Source organism: Carcharodon carcharias, chromosome 2 (assembly GCF_017639515.1).
Source record: "Carcharodon carcharias isolate sCarCar2 chromosome 2, sCarCar2.pri, whole genome shotgun sequence".
NCBI lineage: Eukaryota > Metazoa > Chordata > Chondrichthyes > Lamniformes > Lamnidae > Carcharodon > Carcharodon carcharias.
The window spans coordinates 126,506,127-126,525,807 of record NC_054468.1 but is presented as its reverse complement, the minus strand read 5'-3'; the positions used below and the strand labels follow the sequence as shown (position 1 = coordinate 126,525,807).

The following is a 19,681-nucleotide window of genomic DNA, read 5'->3' as shown; positions in this document are numbered from 1 at the left end:
CTGCAGGACTCAGTGAGATAGGGAGGGCCTCTAGATCTACCTGGAGTGCTGGCACCTCACTGCTGCACTGTCACCATTGGGGAGCTGGAAGCCGATTGGAAAATCTCCTTCAATCAGCCTCAATAGTCCTTTCAATACTTCAGTTGGCCACCTACCACTTGTGGATAGCTAGCCCTGCTTGCCCCCCACCCATCCCGCCTCTGGGAAAATGGCCCAGGGCTAAGATGGGGCTGGGCTATATTCAGCACCTGACCACTTCCGTTCGCAGCCCCGGTGGAGGCTAATAATCCTGTCCCTGTTGGACCCAGTTTGCCCCTGTTATCTCACTCGAATAGCCAATTATTCATGTGCACGTAGCTGTAGGCTCTTTAGACCTGGGAGTATCACAGCTGAGGCCAATCCTGACATCACCAGATGGCCATAGTGAACAATCTGATTTGCCAGGAGGTGTACTGGGAACTATCTGGAGTGAGGTGGAAAGTCTGGCTGTATTTTATACCCCCACCCTACCGATGGGTGCTGAGGTCATTTTTAGAACTTTTGCTACCATCATGTGCAACAGGTTTGGGATTTTCCTCTTCTCCATAGGTGTCGGCCATTCCTCACTCTTGTCTGTGAACCAGAAGCGTGTGGGTTCAAGAACCAATCCCGTCTGCCCTCTCAGGTGGACGTGAAAGATTCCACGATGCTATTTTGAGGAAGAGCAGGGGAGTTCTCCCCAACGCCCTGGCCACTAGTTATCCATCAACCAACATCATAAGAAGGAACAGATGATGCTGTTTGTGTGTGTTAGCTGCTGCAGTTTGTTACATTCAAACAGTGACCACAGTTGTCCTGAGGTAGTGAAAGTCAATATATAAATGCAAGTCTTTCTTTTTTCTTGAATATCTCAATTATTCATTGGTTTGAGACAGTATTTGGATGGATGAGATGTACACTTGACCTTTTAAAGCTTACAGACTATTTAAGTGATCAACTGCCTTTAAGTTTCTTGATAGGACTGTTTAAACATCTGTTTTTCTTTCATTTGGGAAGTGTTGTTTATATGACCCAATTTGTGTCTTTGTTTGTGTTGTGGTGTTTGTGTGTGTGTTTGTGTAAATATGTGGTATGTGTGTATCTGTGATAAGTGTGGTGTCTGTGTGTATGTATGGCAATGTCGAGTATGTGTGTATCTGTGATATATGTGTATATATGGTGGATATACGGTGACTGTACCTGTGGGGGTGTGTGTGTGTGTGCATCTGTGGTGTATAGTGCATGTGTGATGTGTGTGTGTGTGTGTGTGTGTATCTGTCATATGTGTGTACGTTTGGTGTTTGTGTATCTGTCATATGTATGTATGTTTGGTGTTTGTGTATCTGTGATGTGTGTGGTGTGCATGGTGGTTGTGTTGTGTGTCTGTGTGCAAGTGTGTGTGGAGCTCTGATTTTCCTAGTTAGAGAGCAGTGGTAGGGGGCATTATAACTTTGCACCTTCATTAACACTCTTGCAACAGAAATAGCGAGGTTAAGACATTAATAAAATCATGGAATTAGTAACAAAGTTTTGAGTAGTTTGTCATGAATGCTTTCCTAAACCATCCATTGTTTTTAAATCAGGGTTCGCAAGATCCTGAACTTAAGGTTGTTTGAGGATGAAAATGGGAAGCACTGGTGTAAGAGTGTGATGGACAAGCAGTACGAGATTCTCCTTGTTAGTCAGTTCACACTGCAATGCGTCCTGAAGGGCAACAAGCCTGATTTCCACCTGGCAATGGGAGCTGAGCAGTCGGAGACCTTCTACAACGGCTTGTTACAACACATCAGAAAGGCCTACAAACCGGAGCTTGTGAAAGGTATGGGGGAATTAACTTCAGCTAAAAGCTAATGGATTGGCCATCCTTTTGTCCAATTTTTTTTTTCTCCTGACAGGCTATTTGTAGACTAATGACTCATTCGATTAGTGTGTGACCATCACAGACCCTGGGGCAGAGCACCACAAAACTCTTCCTCCAGCAACCTCCTCATTTCCAAGGGACCCCCTGAAATACAACATAATTATTTCTCTGCATAAAACTTAGTTATACAATTCAATATATGTATTCATTATTTACTTACAATGCAAAACATCTTGTTGATGCTGGACACCAGATCAAGCCTTGGAGCAGGGGCATGGGCACCAGATTGAGGCTCAGGGGGAGGGCCATGGGCACCAGATTGAGGTTCAGGGGGAGGGCCATGTGCCCCAGATTGAGACTCAGGGGAGGGGCATGAGCACCAGATTGAGGCTTGAGGGAGGGGCATGAGCACCAGATTGAGGCTTGGGGGGAGGGCCATGGGCACCAGATTGAGGCTTGGGGGAGGGGCATGAACACCAGATTGAGGCTTGGGGGGAGGGGCATGGGCACCAGATTGAGGCTTGGGGGGAGGGCCATGTGCACCAGACTGAGGCATGGTGGGGAGGGGCATGGGCACCAGGTTGAGGCTTGGGGGGAGGGGCATGAGCACCAGACTGAGGCTTGGGGGGAGGGGTATGGGCACCAGATTGAGGCTCAGGGGGAGGGCCATGGGCACCAGTTTGAGGCTCAGGGGGAGGGCCATGTGCACCAGGTTGAGGCTCAGGGGAGGGTCATGGGCACCAGATTGAGGCTTGGAGGGAGGGCCATGGGCACCAGATCAAGCCTCGGGGGAGAGGCATGGGCACAGGATCGAGGCTCGGGGGGCATGGGCACCAGATTGAGGCTCAGAGGGAGGGGCCTGGGCACAGGATTGAGGCTCAGAGGGAGGGGCATGGGCACAGGATTGAAGCTCCGGGAGGCATGGGCGCCAGATTGAGGCTTGGAGGGAGGGGAATGAGCACCTGATTGAGGCTCAGGGTGGGCATGGGCATGGGGGAGGGGTGTATCGCGATATGTTGCTGCTGCTGCGAGATTTCTTGTGCCCATGTGAATGCGATGTTCAATTTCTTGCTGTTGGCCAAATCAAATTTTTGTGGCATATAAGCACAGGTTTAAAAGTTTATTAGAGAAAAAGGGAGGCATTGGCAGATGGTGCAAGGACCTTGCTCATCAGAAAAAGAGATTGAAACATTATACCCTGCAAATTTAAATACTGTCCATTAATAAGTTTGTAATATATTCATAAAATATGTTTCAAAACAAAATAAATGAAAAAAAATCAAGAAATATGCTCACTCTTTCAACTCACCTCCTGCTCACCATCTCTTGCACTTGCCGCCTTTTCCACTCCCTGCTTCTCCCACTTGCCGCTCCTCCTGCTCCCTGAATCTTTGGCCTGCTTACCATCGTGCTCCCCAATCTTTCTACTGACTGACCCTTCTGCTCCCCGACCATCCCACCTGTCGCTGACCCTCCCACTGGCCGACTCTCCAGCTGGCCGCTTCCCCCTCTCAAACCCGCACTGTGACGGAGGGCTGGGGAGATGAGTGGCGAGAGGTGGGAAGCAACCTACAAAGTGAGAGCAGCTTCGGGTTGCAGGAAAGAGTTTCTCCCTATCTGCTCGTCATTTTTTTTTTGCATGGATCACTGTCAGGATTTTCTCTTTCATCACAGGCAAGTGATGTCTAGCACCTGATGTCATGAATACTAAATTTAATGAGTCTTTATCACGGAAGGAAATTTAAACATTTGAATGCCAAATTTCAAATGATCACAACAATTTATACTACAGGAGAAGATAGTGCTGATTGGGTAGCAAGTCAGCTCTGATTGGCTGAATGCTGCCATGGTGAAAGCAACAGGAAACTCTAGGCTCCCCATGCTTCCAAGTAATTCAAAAAAGGTACAAGGCTTGAACAGACTCCTTTTGTTTGCAGAGAACAGGTGCCTGCGTATGAATGTATGTTACTTCTAGCAAGCATAAGTGAGCCACGTTATGAGCTTGACTGATTATCTTAAATTAGTTGTTATTGTAGCTATTAGCACACTCAGGATTGTTCTGCAAGTGCCTCCAAATTTCGGAATGACCTTTGAAGTTTGGCATTCTTGCGTTTGCCCTGATGAATGCAAGATGAGAGGCTTCAGCAACATGTCTCTTATCCGCAATATTCAGGTTCTATACTACCAAGTGATGGAAGGAAATTTATTAAAAATCTTTGCAATAATATGTTTCTGGATTTGACCTATTTCCGTCTTTACTTACAGATACATATATTGCAGTTGTGAAAAAATATTTTAGTAGATTTATTTGACTGAGAAAACTGCAATATGTTTTGTTAAATGCATCATATTTAAACACTCACCTTTGTTTGAGGCTTCCCATAATAACACAATCTCCGTGTAAGGCTTTTACACCTTGGCTGTAGTATTACCTTTTGCATTGAGAGATTCATTGCAGCCCGCATCTCATTATAATGAGAAAAACACTGAAATCTCAAAATCAACGGAGGTGCAAGTATTTTGCAGTGCAGGTGAGTACAGTCCATTTAGTGTTATTAACTGACTGTAAGCCCTGAGACTCTTCAATTTTGTTTGAGGAAGTGAATGTTTTTTTGGACACAGGTGTTCGGGAACTACAGTCAACCATTTTCCGACTGAAAGGACTCTTGCATTTGAATGATTACGGTGTTTAAAAATACTTCTCCTCCGCTTTTTATTCCCACTGGAGACCTGCAATTGTCTTTAGGATTCTTAAATGGCTAAACTAATATGTGCTTAAAAGAGGAATTTATTTAGAAATCTATTTAATCTAGATGACATTGCTTTGTTGCTTCGATTGAATGTTTTGATCGAGCCTAATGTCTTGCCATCACAAATCGGCTAAGTTAGAATATTTTTGAATCTTTTCTATTAAACAATATTAATAATTGCTTGGTAGTACAGAATGTGAAAATGGTTGAAACGAGAGACATGTTGCCGAAGCATTTTTGCCTTGCACTCACCAAGACAAAAGCAAGAATGCCAAATTTCAAACAATCGCAACAATTTATACCACAGGAGAAAAGGGGCTGATTGGTTGGCCAGTCAACTCTGATTAGCCAAGACATTGCCATGGGGAAAGCAATGGGGAACTATAGGCTCCCCAAGCTCCTAGGTAATTCAAAAAAGGTGCACAGTTTGAACATATTTCTTTTGTTTGCAGAGAACGGGTCCCTGTGTATGAATATATGTCACTTGTAGCAAGCATAAATGAGCCACATTATGAGCTCGACCGATTATCTTAAGTTGGTTGTTAATGTAGCTATGAGCACACTCAGGATTGTGTCCTCAGAGTTATTTGGCAAACCCATTTTGTGTCCTGATGTGAGGTCATTGCCCTGAAATCTTTCCCCGTCCACAGATGCCGCCAGACCTGCTGAGCATTAACAGTAATTTATACTTTTTGTTCCAGTTTTCCGACATCTAAATTTGTTGCTTCTGCTGCTCAGTATATTACTACAGGTTGCAAGTCACATTGAGACCTGCTCCTGAATAACCTTTGGCAGCTCCTGGTCATAAAAAGGAAACAGTGTTGTTTGTTCTCTTCTTGCCCTTTTCTCTAGCAGGTTTTCCCTCACAGAGGGAGTACTGCATCACTTGTAGCTCCATGAATCCAAATAATATATTTTGAGCCTTCAGATTCATGTCAGCTGAGCAAACTGACTGGCTGAAAAGAGAGGCATTTTGCTGAAGTTCTCATCTTGCATTCATCAGGACAAAGGCATGAATGCCAAATCTCAAACATGATTCCATGATTGGGCAGCACTTGCTGAACAATCCTGAGTGTGCTAATGGCTACAATAACAAGCAATTTAAGATAATCTGCCAAGCTCATAACATTGCTCATTTATGCTTGCTAGAAGCGACATACAATCATACGCAGGCACATGTTCTCTGCAAAAAAAAGGAATATACTCAAATCTTGCACCTTCTTTGAGTAACCTGGAAGAATGGGGAACCTATAGTATCCCATTGCTTCCTCAATGGCAACTTTGGGCCAATCAGAGTTGATTTGCCAACCAATCAGCACTCTTCTCTGCTTTATTATAGAACAGCAAGTGCTGTCCAATTTTGGAATGACCTTTGAAATTTGGCATTCTTGCTTTTGCCCTGATGAATGCAAGATGAAAAGCCTTGGCAACATGTCTCTCTTTTCAGTGATATTCAAGTTCTGTGCTATCAAGCAACTGATTAACAATGTGATTGTCTTTGCAAACTGCAGGTACTGAGAAAACAATGGCCGTAAGAAGGATTTTACATTCTAGAGTTGTTCCAAGTTGCCCTATTCCATGTAGTGTAACAAGTGTACTCAGAATCACAGAATTGTTACAAGAAGAAGGAGGCCATTCAACCTATCATGTCTGCATTGGCTCTCCGAATGAGCAATTTACTTAATGTTATTTGCCCACCTTCTCCCCATTACCCTGCACATTCTTCCTTTTCAGAGAACAGTCTGATTCCCCTTTGGCTGCTTCAATTGAACCTGACTCCATCACACTCTCGAAGTGCATTCCAGACCCTAACCACTGGCTGCGTGAAAAAGATTTTCCTCATGTCAATATTGCTTCTTTTGCCTATTACTCTAAATCTGTGCCCTCTCGTTCTCCATCCCTTTACAAATGGGAACAGTCTCTCCCCATCTACCCTGTTCAGACTACTCATGATTTTGAATACCTCTATCAAATCTCCCCTCTGCCTTCTCTTCTCCAATGAAAGCAGCCCCAACTTCTCCAGTCTATCTTCACAACTGAAGTTCTTCATCCCTGGAACCATTCTTGTGAATCTTCTCTGCACTCTCTGCAATGCCTTCACATCCTTCCTGAAGTGCGACACTTCAAACTAGACGCAATACTCCAGCTGAGGCCAAACTAGTGTCTTACACATGTTCAACATAACCTCCTTGCTGTTGTACTCTATGTCCCTATTAATAATAGTGGGGAGATGGTGGCGTAGTGATAAAGTCACTGGACTACTAACCCAGTGGCCCAGGCTAATGCTCTGGGCTGTGGGTTCAAATCCCACCATAGCAGTGGTGGAACTTAAATTCAATGAATAAGTCTGGAATATAAAGCTGATCTCAATAATGATGACCATCAAACTATCATCAGTTGTTGTAAAAACCCATCTGGTTCACTAATGGCCCTTAGGGAAGGAAATCTGCCTGATCTAGTCTACACGTGACTCCAGACCCACAGCAATGTGGCTGACTCTTAACTGCCCTCTGAAATAGCCTAGCCAGTCACTCCATTCAAGGGCAATTAGGGGTGAGCAACAACTGCTAGCCCTGCCAGAGTTGGCCACATCCCATGAAAGAAAAATAAAGCCTAGAATATTGTAAGCTTTAGTGAAAAAGTTAGTTTATATCAGGAAAAGTTAGTAAGCACTCTCTGAAGCTGTCCTGCCACCTTCAATGACTTATGCACATGTACACCCAGGTCCCTCTGTTCCTGCATTCCCTTTAGAATTGTACCCTTTATATTGCCTCTCCATGTTCTTCCTACCAAATTGAATCACTTCACATTTCTTTGCATTGAACTTCATCTGCCACCTGTCCACCCAGTCCACTAACTTGTCTCTGTCCTTTTGAAGTTCTACACTATCTTTTCCACAGTTCACAATGCTTCCAAGTTTCATATCATCTGCAAATTTTGAAATTGTGCCCTGTACACCAAGGTCTAGGTCATTAATATATATATCAGGAAAAGCAAGGGTCCCGACACTGACCCCCCCGGGGAACTCCACTATAAACCTTCCTCCAGCTCAAAAAACATCCATTAACCACTACTCTGTTTCCTGTCACTCAGCCAATTTTGTATCCATGTTATTCTGTTCAATAAGCTATAACTTAGCTCACAAGCCTGTTGTGTGGCACTGTATTGAACTCCTTTTGGAAGTCCATGTGCACCACAGCAACTGTATTTCCCTCAGCAATCCTCTCTCTTACCTCTTCAGACAAAACTCCAGCAAGTTAGTTAAATACTATTTTCCCTTAAGAAATCCATGCTGGCTTTCTTTAATTAACCCACGTTTGTCTGTGTGACTGTTAATTTTGTCCCGAATTGTTTTTAGAAGTTCCCCCACCACCGAAGTTAAACTGACTGACCTGTAGTTGCTGGGCTTATCTTTATACCCTTTTTGAACAAGGGTGTAAAATTTGCAGTTCTCCAGTTGTCTGGCACCAGCCCAGAGTCTGAGGAAGGCTGAAAATCTATGGCCAGTGCCTCCGCAATTTCCACTCTCACTTCCCTCAGTATCCTTGGATGCATCTCATCCAGTTCTTGGATATATCTCCTCCTTATTGATTTTAAACTCTTATGAATTACCTCCTCTTTCACTATGGCCTAGGTAGCATCTTCTTCCTTGGTAAAGACAGATGTAACGCATTCATTTAATACCTCAGCTATTCCCCCGACTCCATGCATAAATCCCCTTTTTGGTCCCTAATTGACCCCACTCCTCTTACCACCCTCTTACTGTTTATATTCCTGTAGAAGACGTTGGGATGCCCTTTTACGTTGGCTGCCAGTCTCTTTTCACACCCTCTCTTTGCTTCTCTTATTTACTTTTATACCTCCCCTCTGAACCTACCATATTCAGCCTGGTTCTAGACTAGTTCTGTACTATTGTGCTGCTTTGGCTTGAAGACTAATGTCTAATGCGACAGGCTGAATTAATGGGCTGAGATTAGATCCTGGGCAAAACCATATTTTATAGTCTGTGGCGTGGATATAAAAGCCTATCTTTCTAAGAACTTGCCTCTGAAGGTTTAGTTTTGCCCAGTGAGTCAGAGGTTCAGGGGCAGCAGATCGCATTGCTGGATCTGTCTTCAAATGTTTGCATCTGTTCCCTCTCAGCAATGGTAAATGTTGCCTTCTTGTCTGTTGTCACTTCGGATGGTTGTTGATGTTCAGCTCGTTCCTGCCCTCCCTGATGTTTTATACCTCTCCTGTTTCCATCCTCCAGCTTGTTCCATCTTTCATAACACGGTCTTTCACTTGCTTCCTTTCTCCTTCACGCACTCTGAGGTGGAAATTGCTTTGGGCCCGTTTTTGGCCCTGGAATGGCCACTCCGACAGAGTGTGCACTGCTCGCCCCAACCGAGAGGCCAGCCCAAGGCTGAGTCCTGCAAGGGATGGTGGAGAGCGGCAAGGGGAGCGTGGAGTGCTGAGCGCCAGGCTGACTAGAACATCGTGAAACCTTTCTAAAAAGGGGAAAACCATTTGTAAAACATATCCTTTGTCTCAAGTTACTGAAGAATCCCAAGACAAACAGGCCCAGCTCTTGCTTCACCCCGCGAGGTCTAATTCGGTAGAGGGGGGCCTAAAACCAGCAACGGCCCCTCATTTACTTATGCTCTAGGCGTCTGTCATGAATTCCTGAAAATTTCCCCGAGCAAAATCAGCTTAAATGAGATTTGGATGTTAGTGCCCAAAATGAACCCTCTTTGTGTCCATTTTCCGCCCATTAAATGAGTGCCATGAGATCCAATCTCTACTCCTCTATCTCTCTACTGGCTTTTTGCTTTCCCCCAATTCCTGAATTCTCCCAATTTGAAATGAGAAAATAAAATCTGCTTTAGAAAAGGGGGAGGGAGGTACAAAGTATGATTATTAAAAAAAAGCTTATAGAAGATAAACTTTCATCATTCCCTCTCATCATAATCGCTTGGCAATAAATGCATCTTTTTTTTCGCAGTTCAGTTTTATCTGATATGTAATAACTGCTATGACCCTGAAAGCTCCATCATCAGGCAGCCCTAACATGCCCTATATATTCAGGTAACCATGTTTGTAAACTGAATCCAGGGACATGCTGGGTGGGTGTGCAGCAAAAGTAGTGAGGACTGAAAACATTGGTTGTGCAACATAGCAAGGCAAAAGTTGTTAATCAACCAGTATTTCATCACATATAGATGGCTAATGCAAAACAAACAGGCTTATAATTACTGTGGGTCTGACGTCAAACTGTTGAAACACATTCAAAGGCCATTTAGACATGACACGATAACACTGTTCATGGAAGAACAGCTTTTTGTACACACTGTCTATTCAGCCTTGTCTGAGCCAACTGAACTCTGCGAAAGGAATTGGTGTCAGAGATGAACTAGCAGGTGCTGTAAGAATGCCTTTATGTTTAGCAATGCCTTCGTGGTCTTCTATAGATGCCCTGCCTCCACTAGAAATGGAAAATACCGACCTTCGGGTTGAACATAATCCAGATGTTTTCTTTCCGGTTGGTCATAAATATAGAAAATTCTTACGAAACTGGTTGTTAAAGCAGCAATTAGGCTTTCTTGACAACCCCATTCTCACTTTGCAACGAGGGTCAAATCATACACCATTCAGTCAGCATCGTAGCTATGACAACTGCAGTTGTGTTGTGCCATCTGTGATAACTATTGTAATAACTATAGTTGAATCTGATGTAAATTTTTCTCATTTATTATTATTAGTATTTAGACGATTATCAGAGACCTGTATCCATGGTAAGTTACACGATGTGCTCCACATTGCACTTCATGCATTAGACATATTCCAAAAAGGGAAGTTACCAGTTAGGGTATCCGGCAACATTGTTTGTCTGGAGACACAGTAAGCTTCTCTGGGGACTGTCCCTGAGAACTATTATGGCACAGCAGATGGTAAATGCTAAGCTGCTCAAATCCCAGAGGGAAACTTGAAGCAGCTGCCACGACTGTTTGCAATTTGTATTTATTTTGATGCGGGCTTTGAATTCATTCAAAGAAGGCCATTGAGCCTTAGAGGGTTTTTACAAAATGAAATGAAACATTTATTAATAAAAGAAATAATGTTAAGCACATACGTAGGTTTACAAATTACTCCTAGCTCCTCTAATTAATCTAACCCCCAGTTACACCTCCATTAAGGCAGCAGTAAAACACGTAGGGCAGAATTTTCTGCCTACCGGGTGGGTGGGCCTGACCCAATCTCTGGCAGGCGGGGAGCTGATCCCCGCCGGAGAAGTGGGCCCCGCTGCCATTTTAAATGGGCGGGCCAATTAAGGCCCACCCAGCGTGACGCCCGGCGGGAAGCGCTATGTGCTCCCTGTGTGGGTGGGGGGGGGTGGATTCCCCAAATGCGAGAGTGCGCTCTTTTGCGCATACGCACAGAAGAGCGTACATTTCCTCGAGGGTAAGTGCTGCCTCAGGGAGATCACCAAAAGTTGTTCAAACATTAAAAAAAGAAAAATAAAAAAATCCTTAACATGTCCCCCTCATGTGACAATGTCACACGAGATGGGACATGTTAATAAATTTCATTAAAACTTTATTAAAGCTTTTTAAACCTGACATGAAACCTCATCCCGCCAGTGGATGAGGTTTCATGTTTTTTCAGAAGCCCGCTGGGGCTCCTGGCCTGCCCAGCAACCTTAAGGTTGGACGGGCAGGTCCTTTAATAGTTTTAATTATCCTGTCAATGGCCTCAATTGGCCATTGACAGGTCAACGGGTGCACAGCTGATTTTGCTGCGCCCTCCGCCTACCTGATAATTTAAATGGGGCGGGATGACGTCGGGGCGGCAAAATTCAGCCCATAGATTTTAAAAGATCCAAGGAAAGTAACACGATATCCTGAACAGTCGAATTCAAAATGAGTTTCCCTATCGCCTGACATGTGTGACATGTTCTACAGAATTTGACTACATCCCTATGCAATCCAGGCCAATAAAAATGTTTTTGTATTTTAGCCTGTGTCTTTCTAATTCCTAAATGTCCCCCCATTGGAATTTCATGAGCAATTCTCAGCATATCATTTCTATATCCAAATGGTATTACAATCTGATGGACCTCCCTCCAGCTCTCATTTGCTGAAGCATGATACGGCTGCCATTTTCTCATTAAAACATTACCCACAAGGTAATAACATTCTGGGATACATTCTGCCTTTATTTCTGAGTAAGCTGTCTGATATAACTGTTTAATTTGCAAATCCAATAACTGCCGTGAATTAAATACCTCAGCTGCTTTGTCTTCCAGTCTTTCTTCCTGAACAATGTTATCAAACACAGTGCCAGCTAATTGGACTTTTACATCTTCTCTCTGCCTTTGAAGTTCCTGTCCTTCTTGTTTCAACCTATGAGCCCGTGATCTTGTTACCATATAATCTGGAAACAACCTAGGATGCTCTCTCTGCAACACCTCTATTAAAAACACTTCTACAGGCTGCTCAACTACCATAGGCATCACCCGCTGTGACCCAGCTATATCATTACCCAAAATAAATTGAACCCTTGCAATGGGCAATTTTTAACCACTCCCACAATCACCTCCCCTGTTTTTCACTTACCCTTTAAATTTTACCTTCCATAATGGAATAGGTTTAGCGTCTCTATGAACTCCACTTATTATCACCTGTTCCTGCAATACTCCCTCTGAACAACAAATGTCACTATCCTACAACATTAAGGATTGGCTAGCCCCGTGTCTCTTAAAATTTTAACATTTTTATCTACTCCACCTGTACACATGGAAAGACTTGCCCTTTAGAGAAAAAACCCTTAAACATTTCTACAACCTGCTCCTCAGAATTCTCTTGGGTAAATTGTGAATTCCCACTCTTTACCTATCACTGATTCTTCCTGTATTACCTGTACACAAACCACTGGTTTTTCCTGTGCCTGAACCTCAGAACCCACAGTACTTTTACTTCTAGAACTTTCCTGCACTCCAATAATTCCAACAGATTTTTCTGCAATTTCCAACACACTGACTTTGTGTGTCCAACTTTATTACAATGAAAATACCTCAATTTTCGAATGTTGCTTCTACCCTCACCAACTTCCTTTTATTCTGAGAAAAAACTTGCTGCGACTTCTCACCTACTCCTTTTTCTGACTATCCACCTTCCTTTCACCTTCCCGCTTTCTATCCTTTTCTGATTTAAAAGGGCGCCAAAAAGGAAGGTTAGCCCTATGAACTAACTCAATCATTAGCTATGTTTGCTGCTTGTCTTACCATTTGAACCCTCTGTTCCTCCACGAGTTCTCACTACTAAAGGAATTGAATCTTTAAATTCTTCCAAAATAATTACTTCTCTAAGAGTTGCATATGTGTTGTCTCTATATTTAATGCCCATATCCACAGGTCAAAATTACTTTGTTTTACTCTCTTAAACTCAATACAAGTTTACCCATGCTGTTTTCTCATATTCGTAAATTTCTGCCTGTATGCTTCAGAGACCAACTCGCGTGCACTCAAAATAGCCTCTTTTACCACATCATAGTTCACCAACATCTTTTCTGACAGTGAAGCATAAACCTCATGTGCTCCACTCACCAACCTGAATTGTAACAACAATGTCCAGTTTTCCTGTGGCCATTTCATCTGTTTAGCTATCTTCTCAAATGAAATGAAGAATGCTTCAACATCTCTTTCCTCAAACTTTGGAAGAGCTTTTTCAAATTTAAACATCTCCCCACTGTGTTTTGGGTTAAAGGTTTTTCCCTCATCAGAACTTTCCTCAGAATCTGAGATTTCTTTTTTAACTTCCAGCCTTTTAAGCTGGTATTCCCTTTCTCGTTCCTTCTCCCTTTCCCTTTGCCTCTCTTTCTTTATCCTTCTCTCTTGCCTGGTATTCCAGTTCCAGTTTCCTTTCTTTCTCCTGCCTTTCCACTTGCTCCCTTTGAACTGCCCTTTCTTTTTCTGCTGCCTCTAGTTCCAGCTTTTTCAATGCCAATTCTTTTTCTTTTTTGTTTGCCTCCAATTCAAGTTTTCTCAGTCCCTTATTTTGTTCGAGTTCAAGCCCCTTCCTTTCTAATTGAAGTCTCACTACCTCCAGCTGCGACTCACTAGTGTCAGGTATCACTTCCAACTTTAAATGACATGCTATCACTTCAACTATGTTGGTTTTCTTTGCCCCCTACAGGTAACCTCAGCTGCAATTTATCCGCCAACTTTGTTAACTTACCCTTAGATACTTCCTGTAATCCAATCAGTTATACCTTCCACTTCCAAAAAAGTTTTAGCCATGGATACAGCCATTTTTGCAGCCTCACCACTTTAAAAATCCCTCACACCAACTCCAAAATTCAAAATGCCTCTTGTACTCGTAACCTTAAGATTCACCAATCCGGGAATTCCAAATATATTCTGCACAGAGCCCCGAATTTTGTTTTGGCACCGCAGGTGGTAAATGCTAAGCTGCCCAAATCCCAGAGGGAAACTTGAAGCAGCTGCCATAACTGTTTTCAATTTGTATTTATTTCAAGATGCAGGCTTTGAATTCGGTAAAAAGGCCACTGAGGCTTAGACAGTTTTTACACCTAGATTAAACATTTATTAATAAAAGAAAAAATGTTAAGCACATACATAGGTCTACAAATTACTACTATAGCTTCTAGCACCCCTAATTAATCTAACTCCCAGTTACATCTCCATTAAGGCAACAGTAAAACACACAGGGCAGAATTTTGCCCTTGGCTGGGGCGCTCCCCGAGGCGATCAGAAAGCCGCCCGCTGCCCCGATCAGCACTGTAGCATGTAACGCGAGTGGAAGCGCTCAGCGCTGCCTGTGTGGGCGAGGGGAAGAGGGTGAGCGGGCCTAGCGTGAACTTGGTGCACGCGCGCAAAGGAGGAGGTAAATAACGAAAGGGGAGGAGGTAAATAACGAAAGGGGAGGAGGTAAATAACGAAAGGGGAGGAGGTATATAACGAAAGGGGAGGAGGTAAATAACGAAAGGGGAGGAGGTATATAACGAAAGGGGAGGAAGTAAATAACGAAAGGGGAGGAGGTATATAACAAAAGGGGAGGAGGTAAATAACGAAAGGGGAGGAGGTATATAACGAAAGGGGAGGAGGTAAATAACGAAAGGGGAGGAGGTATATAATGAAAGGGGAGGAGGTAAATAACGAAAGGGGAGGAGGTATATAACGAAAGGGGAGGAGGTAAGTAACGAAAGGGGAGGAGGTAAATAACGAAAGGGGAGGAGGTAAATAACGAAAGGGGAGGAGGTAAATAACGAAAGGGGAGGAGGTATATAACGAAAGGGGAGGAGGTAAATAACGAAAGGGGAGGAGGTATATAACGAAAGGGGAGGAGGTAAATAACGAAAGGGGAGGAGGTATATAACGAAAGGGAAGGTCTGCGACAGGGTGGAAGGCAGCAGTGGTGGAACGGATACAAGAATCTTTACCAGTGCCTGCAGTCTGGATAAAATGGGAGAAAAGGTATGAACTGAAATTGTTGAACTCATTGTTGAGTCCAGAAGGTTGTAAAGTTGTCTAATTGAAAGATGAGGTGCTGTTCCTCACTGCTGTTGGGCTTCATTTGAACAGTGTAGGAGGCCAAAGACACAGTGGAAGTGGGGCGGAGAATTAAAGTGACAAGTGACTAGAAACGAAGGTCACATTTGTGGACTGATTGGGAAACCAAGGGATGGTGACTTTGGGCTGCTTTTGCACGATCCTGCCTGAAACCTATGAGGAAAACAAATGCCTTCCTCTTAGCCAGGGAAAAACGCTGTATGGTGAAAGGAGATTTGATGAGAATTAAATATGTCGCTGCACAGTAGATCCATTAGTGAGTGATTGGACCAAGTACAGATCGGGGAGGTGATGGATTGGATCCTCAGTCTGTGTTGGGCACGCTGACCACAGATGGAGCAGCAAAGCAGCGGGCATCCCATAGTTTTTCTCCATGTTTCTGGACAAGGGTGGAAGGGAGAAGCACACAAGATCGCAGAAAAGTGTAGAGGAGGATGTTGGCTATTATGTTCTCTGCTGTCAGAACCCTGTGCTGGCGTGTTCAATCCAGCATCAGGGGCAAAGACTTGTTATTTGGATTAGATTTTGGAGATGTCGCTGATATCTGTGCACTTGCTGCTGCAGAGGGCTTACAAAGGGAAAGAAATAATGACAAGTCAGTGGAAAGTGAAAAATTTAGAGAATGCGAGACGGTCTAAGAAAAGAGCCAGCGGTGGTGAAACGACTAACTTAAATGTTCTGTTTCATTTTAGATGGCAAGTTTGGAGCCTACATGCAAGTTCATATACAGAATGACGGTCCAGTCACTATTGAATTAGAGTCACCTACAGGCCCTTCTGATCCTAAGCAGGTAAGGAAAATGGATTGTCTCTTCCATTGGCTGAGCAGTCAAGACTGTTAGACCTTTAATAACACCTGATTGGACAAAGTCACCTTGGCCCAAAAAATGAGGGACATGATTGCAGACTGATTGCTCAGTACTTTATGTACACACATTTCTTTGGAATAATTACTGCACAGTGTTATATTGATTCCAAGCCAGTTGGTGAAGTATGAAACCAGACTCTAGTACTTTACTTGATAATGGGTTTATTCACAAAATGCAGCATTACATGTCTGCTTCCTACCTAGCAACAACTCAGTGTCCCAGCAGTCTCTCTTTATACCCTTTTTAATTAAACGGTCAATAAAATAACCTAATAAACCAATTAAAGTGCCATCCCCTTAAAGTGGCAGTGTCTCTTTATAAGTGTTCTAGGTACTTAATTAAATAGCACCCTTCACCTGTGTTACATGATTAATATATCATTAACATACACTAGTCAGAAGGTTCATGTGCTTGTTCTTATCTCCTTGGATCCTTAATTTCTGATATTCTCAAGCCAGGTCCACTTAAAAGAAAATAAACACGTTAATGTTCACCTGTTTAGAATCATCTATCGGCATAATCCTGTATAAGTTTACTTTTGTATCTGGTTTCCTTTTGACAATTTTACATGCATTGAGGTAAGTGAAGTTAAGTGTTGTGGAACTGAATAACTTTATTTCATCTAGTTCGACATTATGCATCTGCTCTAAACTCTCCATGGTGTCAGCGTGACCATTTTCAGTGGCTGTACCAGCCATCTGGTGGCCTCTCCTAAGATTGTCAATTAGGACCCAGTTCAGGGCAGCTTTGTTCTGTGGGCCCATGGATAGAGGACTATTCAAACTCATTACATGTGGCTCCTTTGCAGGCAGTGCACAGCGTGGATGAACTCGGGTCTCGGGCCGGTCTTTAATCCAGTGTGTCACACAATTCCCATATTACCGTTATTGCTGAGGAAACCTTATTGGTGGAGCACTGCACTGTCGGAATATATTTTTCTTTAATTCTTGCATGGGATGTGGGCGTTGTGGGCAGGGCCAGCATTTGTTGGCCATCCCTAATTGCCCTTGAACTGAGTGGCTTGCTAGTCCATTTCAGAGGGCAGTTAAGAGTCAACCACGTTACTGGAGTCACATGTAGGTCAGACCAGGTAAGGATGGCAGATTTCCTTCCCTGGAAGGCATTAGTGAACCAGATGGGGTTCTTTTTTTTAACAACAATCAAAGATTCAAGGTCGCCATTACTAAGAATAGCTTTTTAAGCCCAGATTTATTAATTGGATTTAATTTCCACCAGCTGCTGTGGTGGGATTTGAATCCATGTCCCTAGAACTGGGCCTCTTAATTCCTTGTCCAGTGACATTACCGCTATCCCCCTGTACCATCTTTTGGATAAGACATTAAACCGATGCCCCATCTGCCTGTTCAAGTGGATGTAAAGAATCTCATGGTCTATTTCAAAGAAGATCTGGGGAGTTATTCCCAGTGCCCTGTCCAATATTCACCCCTCAACCAACAGCATAAAAAACAGATTATTGTGGTCATTATTACATTACTGTTTGTGAGAGTTTGCTGAATGTATATTAGCTGCCATGTTACCTACATCACAGTGAATGCACCTCAAAAAAAAGCGCTTCATTGGCTGTAAAACACTTTGAGACCGTCCATGAAGAGTGCTATATACGTGCAAGTCTTTATCTTTTCTCTGCGATCATTATTTGAACAATTCTGTATACAGGTTTCCACTGTGACTCTGAGCATCAGCACCCTCTCAGTGTAGACTTTGTAATTGTAGTCGTTATTAAACTTGTTCTCTGATTGTTAAGAATGATTCCTGTGGAAGTGTTGAAGAAATTGCTACATCTTAATTCATAGTGTTCTCAGGTAAAAGGAGAGCAGTTCAAAAAAGAGGAAAATATTGTTATAGAATTGTGATTACAGCCTGCAGAGGGTTAGGCAATGTTGTTGCTTATTCCACTCAGTAAAAATTGATTGTTCTTTTTTTTTTGATGGGGATTCAAGGGACGTTGCCTTCTATATTTTCTTGTCTCTCTTGGACCGGGTACTGATTGCAACTGAGGTGACAGTTTGCTCCTTTCAATTGTCCACTCTTGTCTGGGCTGCCAAGGCGAGTAGCGTTGATGGCGTGATGGCTCACTCTCTGATGCCCCTTGCGTTTACCCGCCTGCCCCTGGAGCAGCTTGGCATTCCTTTCCCCCTTCCCCCCCAACACACCTCCTGGGCTGGGACCAGTACCTCTGTAGTGCCGAGAGCCAAGAGAGGGTTTGCTGGTATGAACTGGCTTTCTGTACTGACTCATAATGGAGCTTCATTGGACTCTGACCGTGCCGTTTATGGGGTCATTCCCATTCAATGGGGGTGGGGTTTGCGACCTCATGACTGTTTTGGAAGACAGATGACCTTACGAGTGTTGTCCTGAGTGGAAAGGTATTCAGTGGGCTGGACCCTGCACGCTTAAAAACAAGGATGTGGGAAGTGATGTGATTGACTTCCAGCCGACCACAGTGCCTTTGATTTTAATTTATGTTCAGTAATCTCTTCACTGATTTCACTTTTGGCACAGCTGAAACGCTGGGCAAGTTGTTTGCACATTGCCTTTTGACTAGTTTTCTCAGTGGTACGGAACTAGGACTGAAGCTATAGTTTTCATGTTACTGTGCTGACTTTTAGGGCTGAATTTTGGGGCACTCTCTCAACAGCAACTTTAAAATAAAAAATAATGGCCTCAGCCAGATCTCTGAAGAAGGGTCATACGGACTCGAAACGTTAACTCTGTTTTTCTCTCCCCAGACGCTGCCAAACCCGCTGAGTAGTTTTCTGTTTTAATTTCAGATTACCAGCGCCTGCGGTGTTCAGTTTTCCGACCCCCAACTTTCCTATCCACACTCAAGTTATCATCGTGCCAGTCTCGCTATGTGAAATGGTGTACTCTGGCTTAAACAACTATTGTAAATTGAGAAAAGCATCTGCATTGCTGTTATTACAATTGATTTTCACTAGGGGGCAGCATGACAGCACTGAAGACCCCATATCCTAAATTTTCTACTGAAGTCATTTTAAAATATGGTGCATAAGAAAATCAGCCATGTAGCCTGCTGATCTGAGCCCCAGCAACATTTTAGATAAAACTACATTTTATATATCAGAACTTTTTGGGTTATATAAAAATCTTCTTTTAAAGTTTGTCTTAATCTGTCCGGCACTGGGTTTGATAAAAGCCTGGCCAACCATTAACATTGTGATAATCGAGCCACTCTGTTGAGTTTGAATTTCACACAGTTCTACAAGCTTAAATAATCAAAACTTGAAACAAAAAAACCTTTTTTGTCTTCGTCCTGCCCTTTCTATGGGTTTCTTACTCTTTTTCTGTCGCCAGTCTAGCAGCCAAACCTGTTGAAAAGCAGAGCTATATTTCACAGCATTTCCTTAGTGACAGCCTCTGCAGTTGTATAGCAATAACCACTGCGGAGACGAGACCATTGTTATGCCTGGGTTTCATTGTGTAGTAGAGTTGTTGATGTGCCCACTGATTTTAGAATTGCGTTTTCTCTGAAGTCTGGTATCCACCCCTGGCTTATCGACAATACACACACTGCAGATATTCCTGGCATATTGTCAATATAGGCATTACAGATATTCCTGGCATATTGTCGA

At 43.3% G+C, this 19,681-nt stretch overlaps 1 protein-coding gene across 3 annotated transcripts in view; it reads left to right on the top strand.

Annotated features, from left to right (window-relative positions):
* Window positions 1-19,681, top strand: part of dtd1 (D-aminoacyl-tRNA deacylase 1) — a 207,290-nt gene that overhangs the window by 20,627 nt on the left and 166,982 nt on the right. For all 3 annotated transcript variants that reach the window (XM_041207251.1, XM_041207268.1, XM_041207259.1), the window contains 2 exons: window positions 1,602-1,837; window positions 15,892-15,989. In XM_041207251.1, coding sequence (XP_041063185.1) covers window positions 1,602-1,837; window positions 15,892-15,989 — 334 coding nt within the window. The remainder of the gene's footprint in view (window positions 1-1,601; window positions 1,838-15,891; window positions 15,990-19,681) is intronic.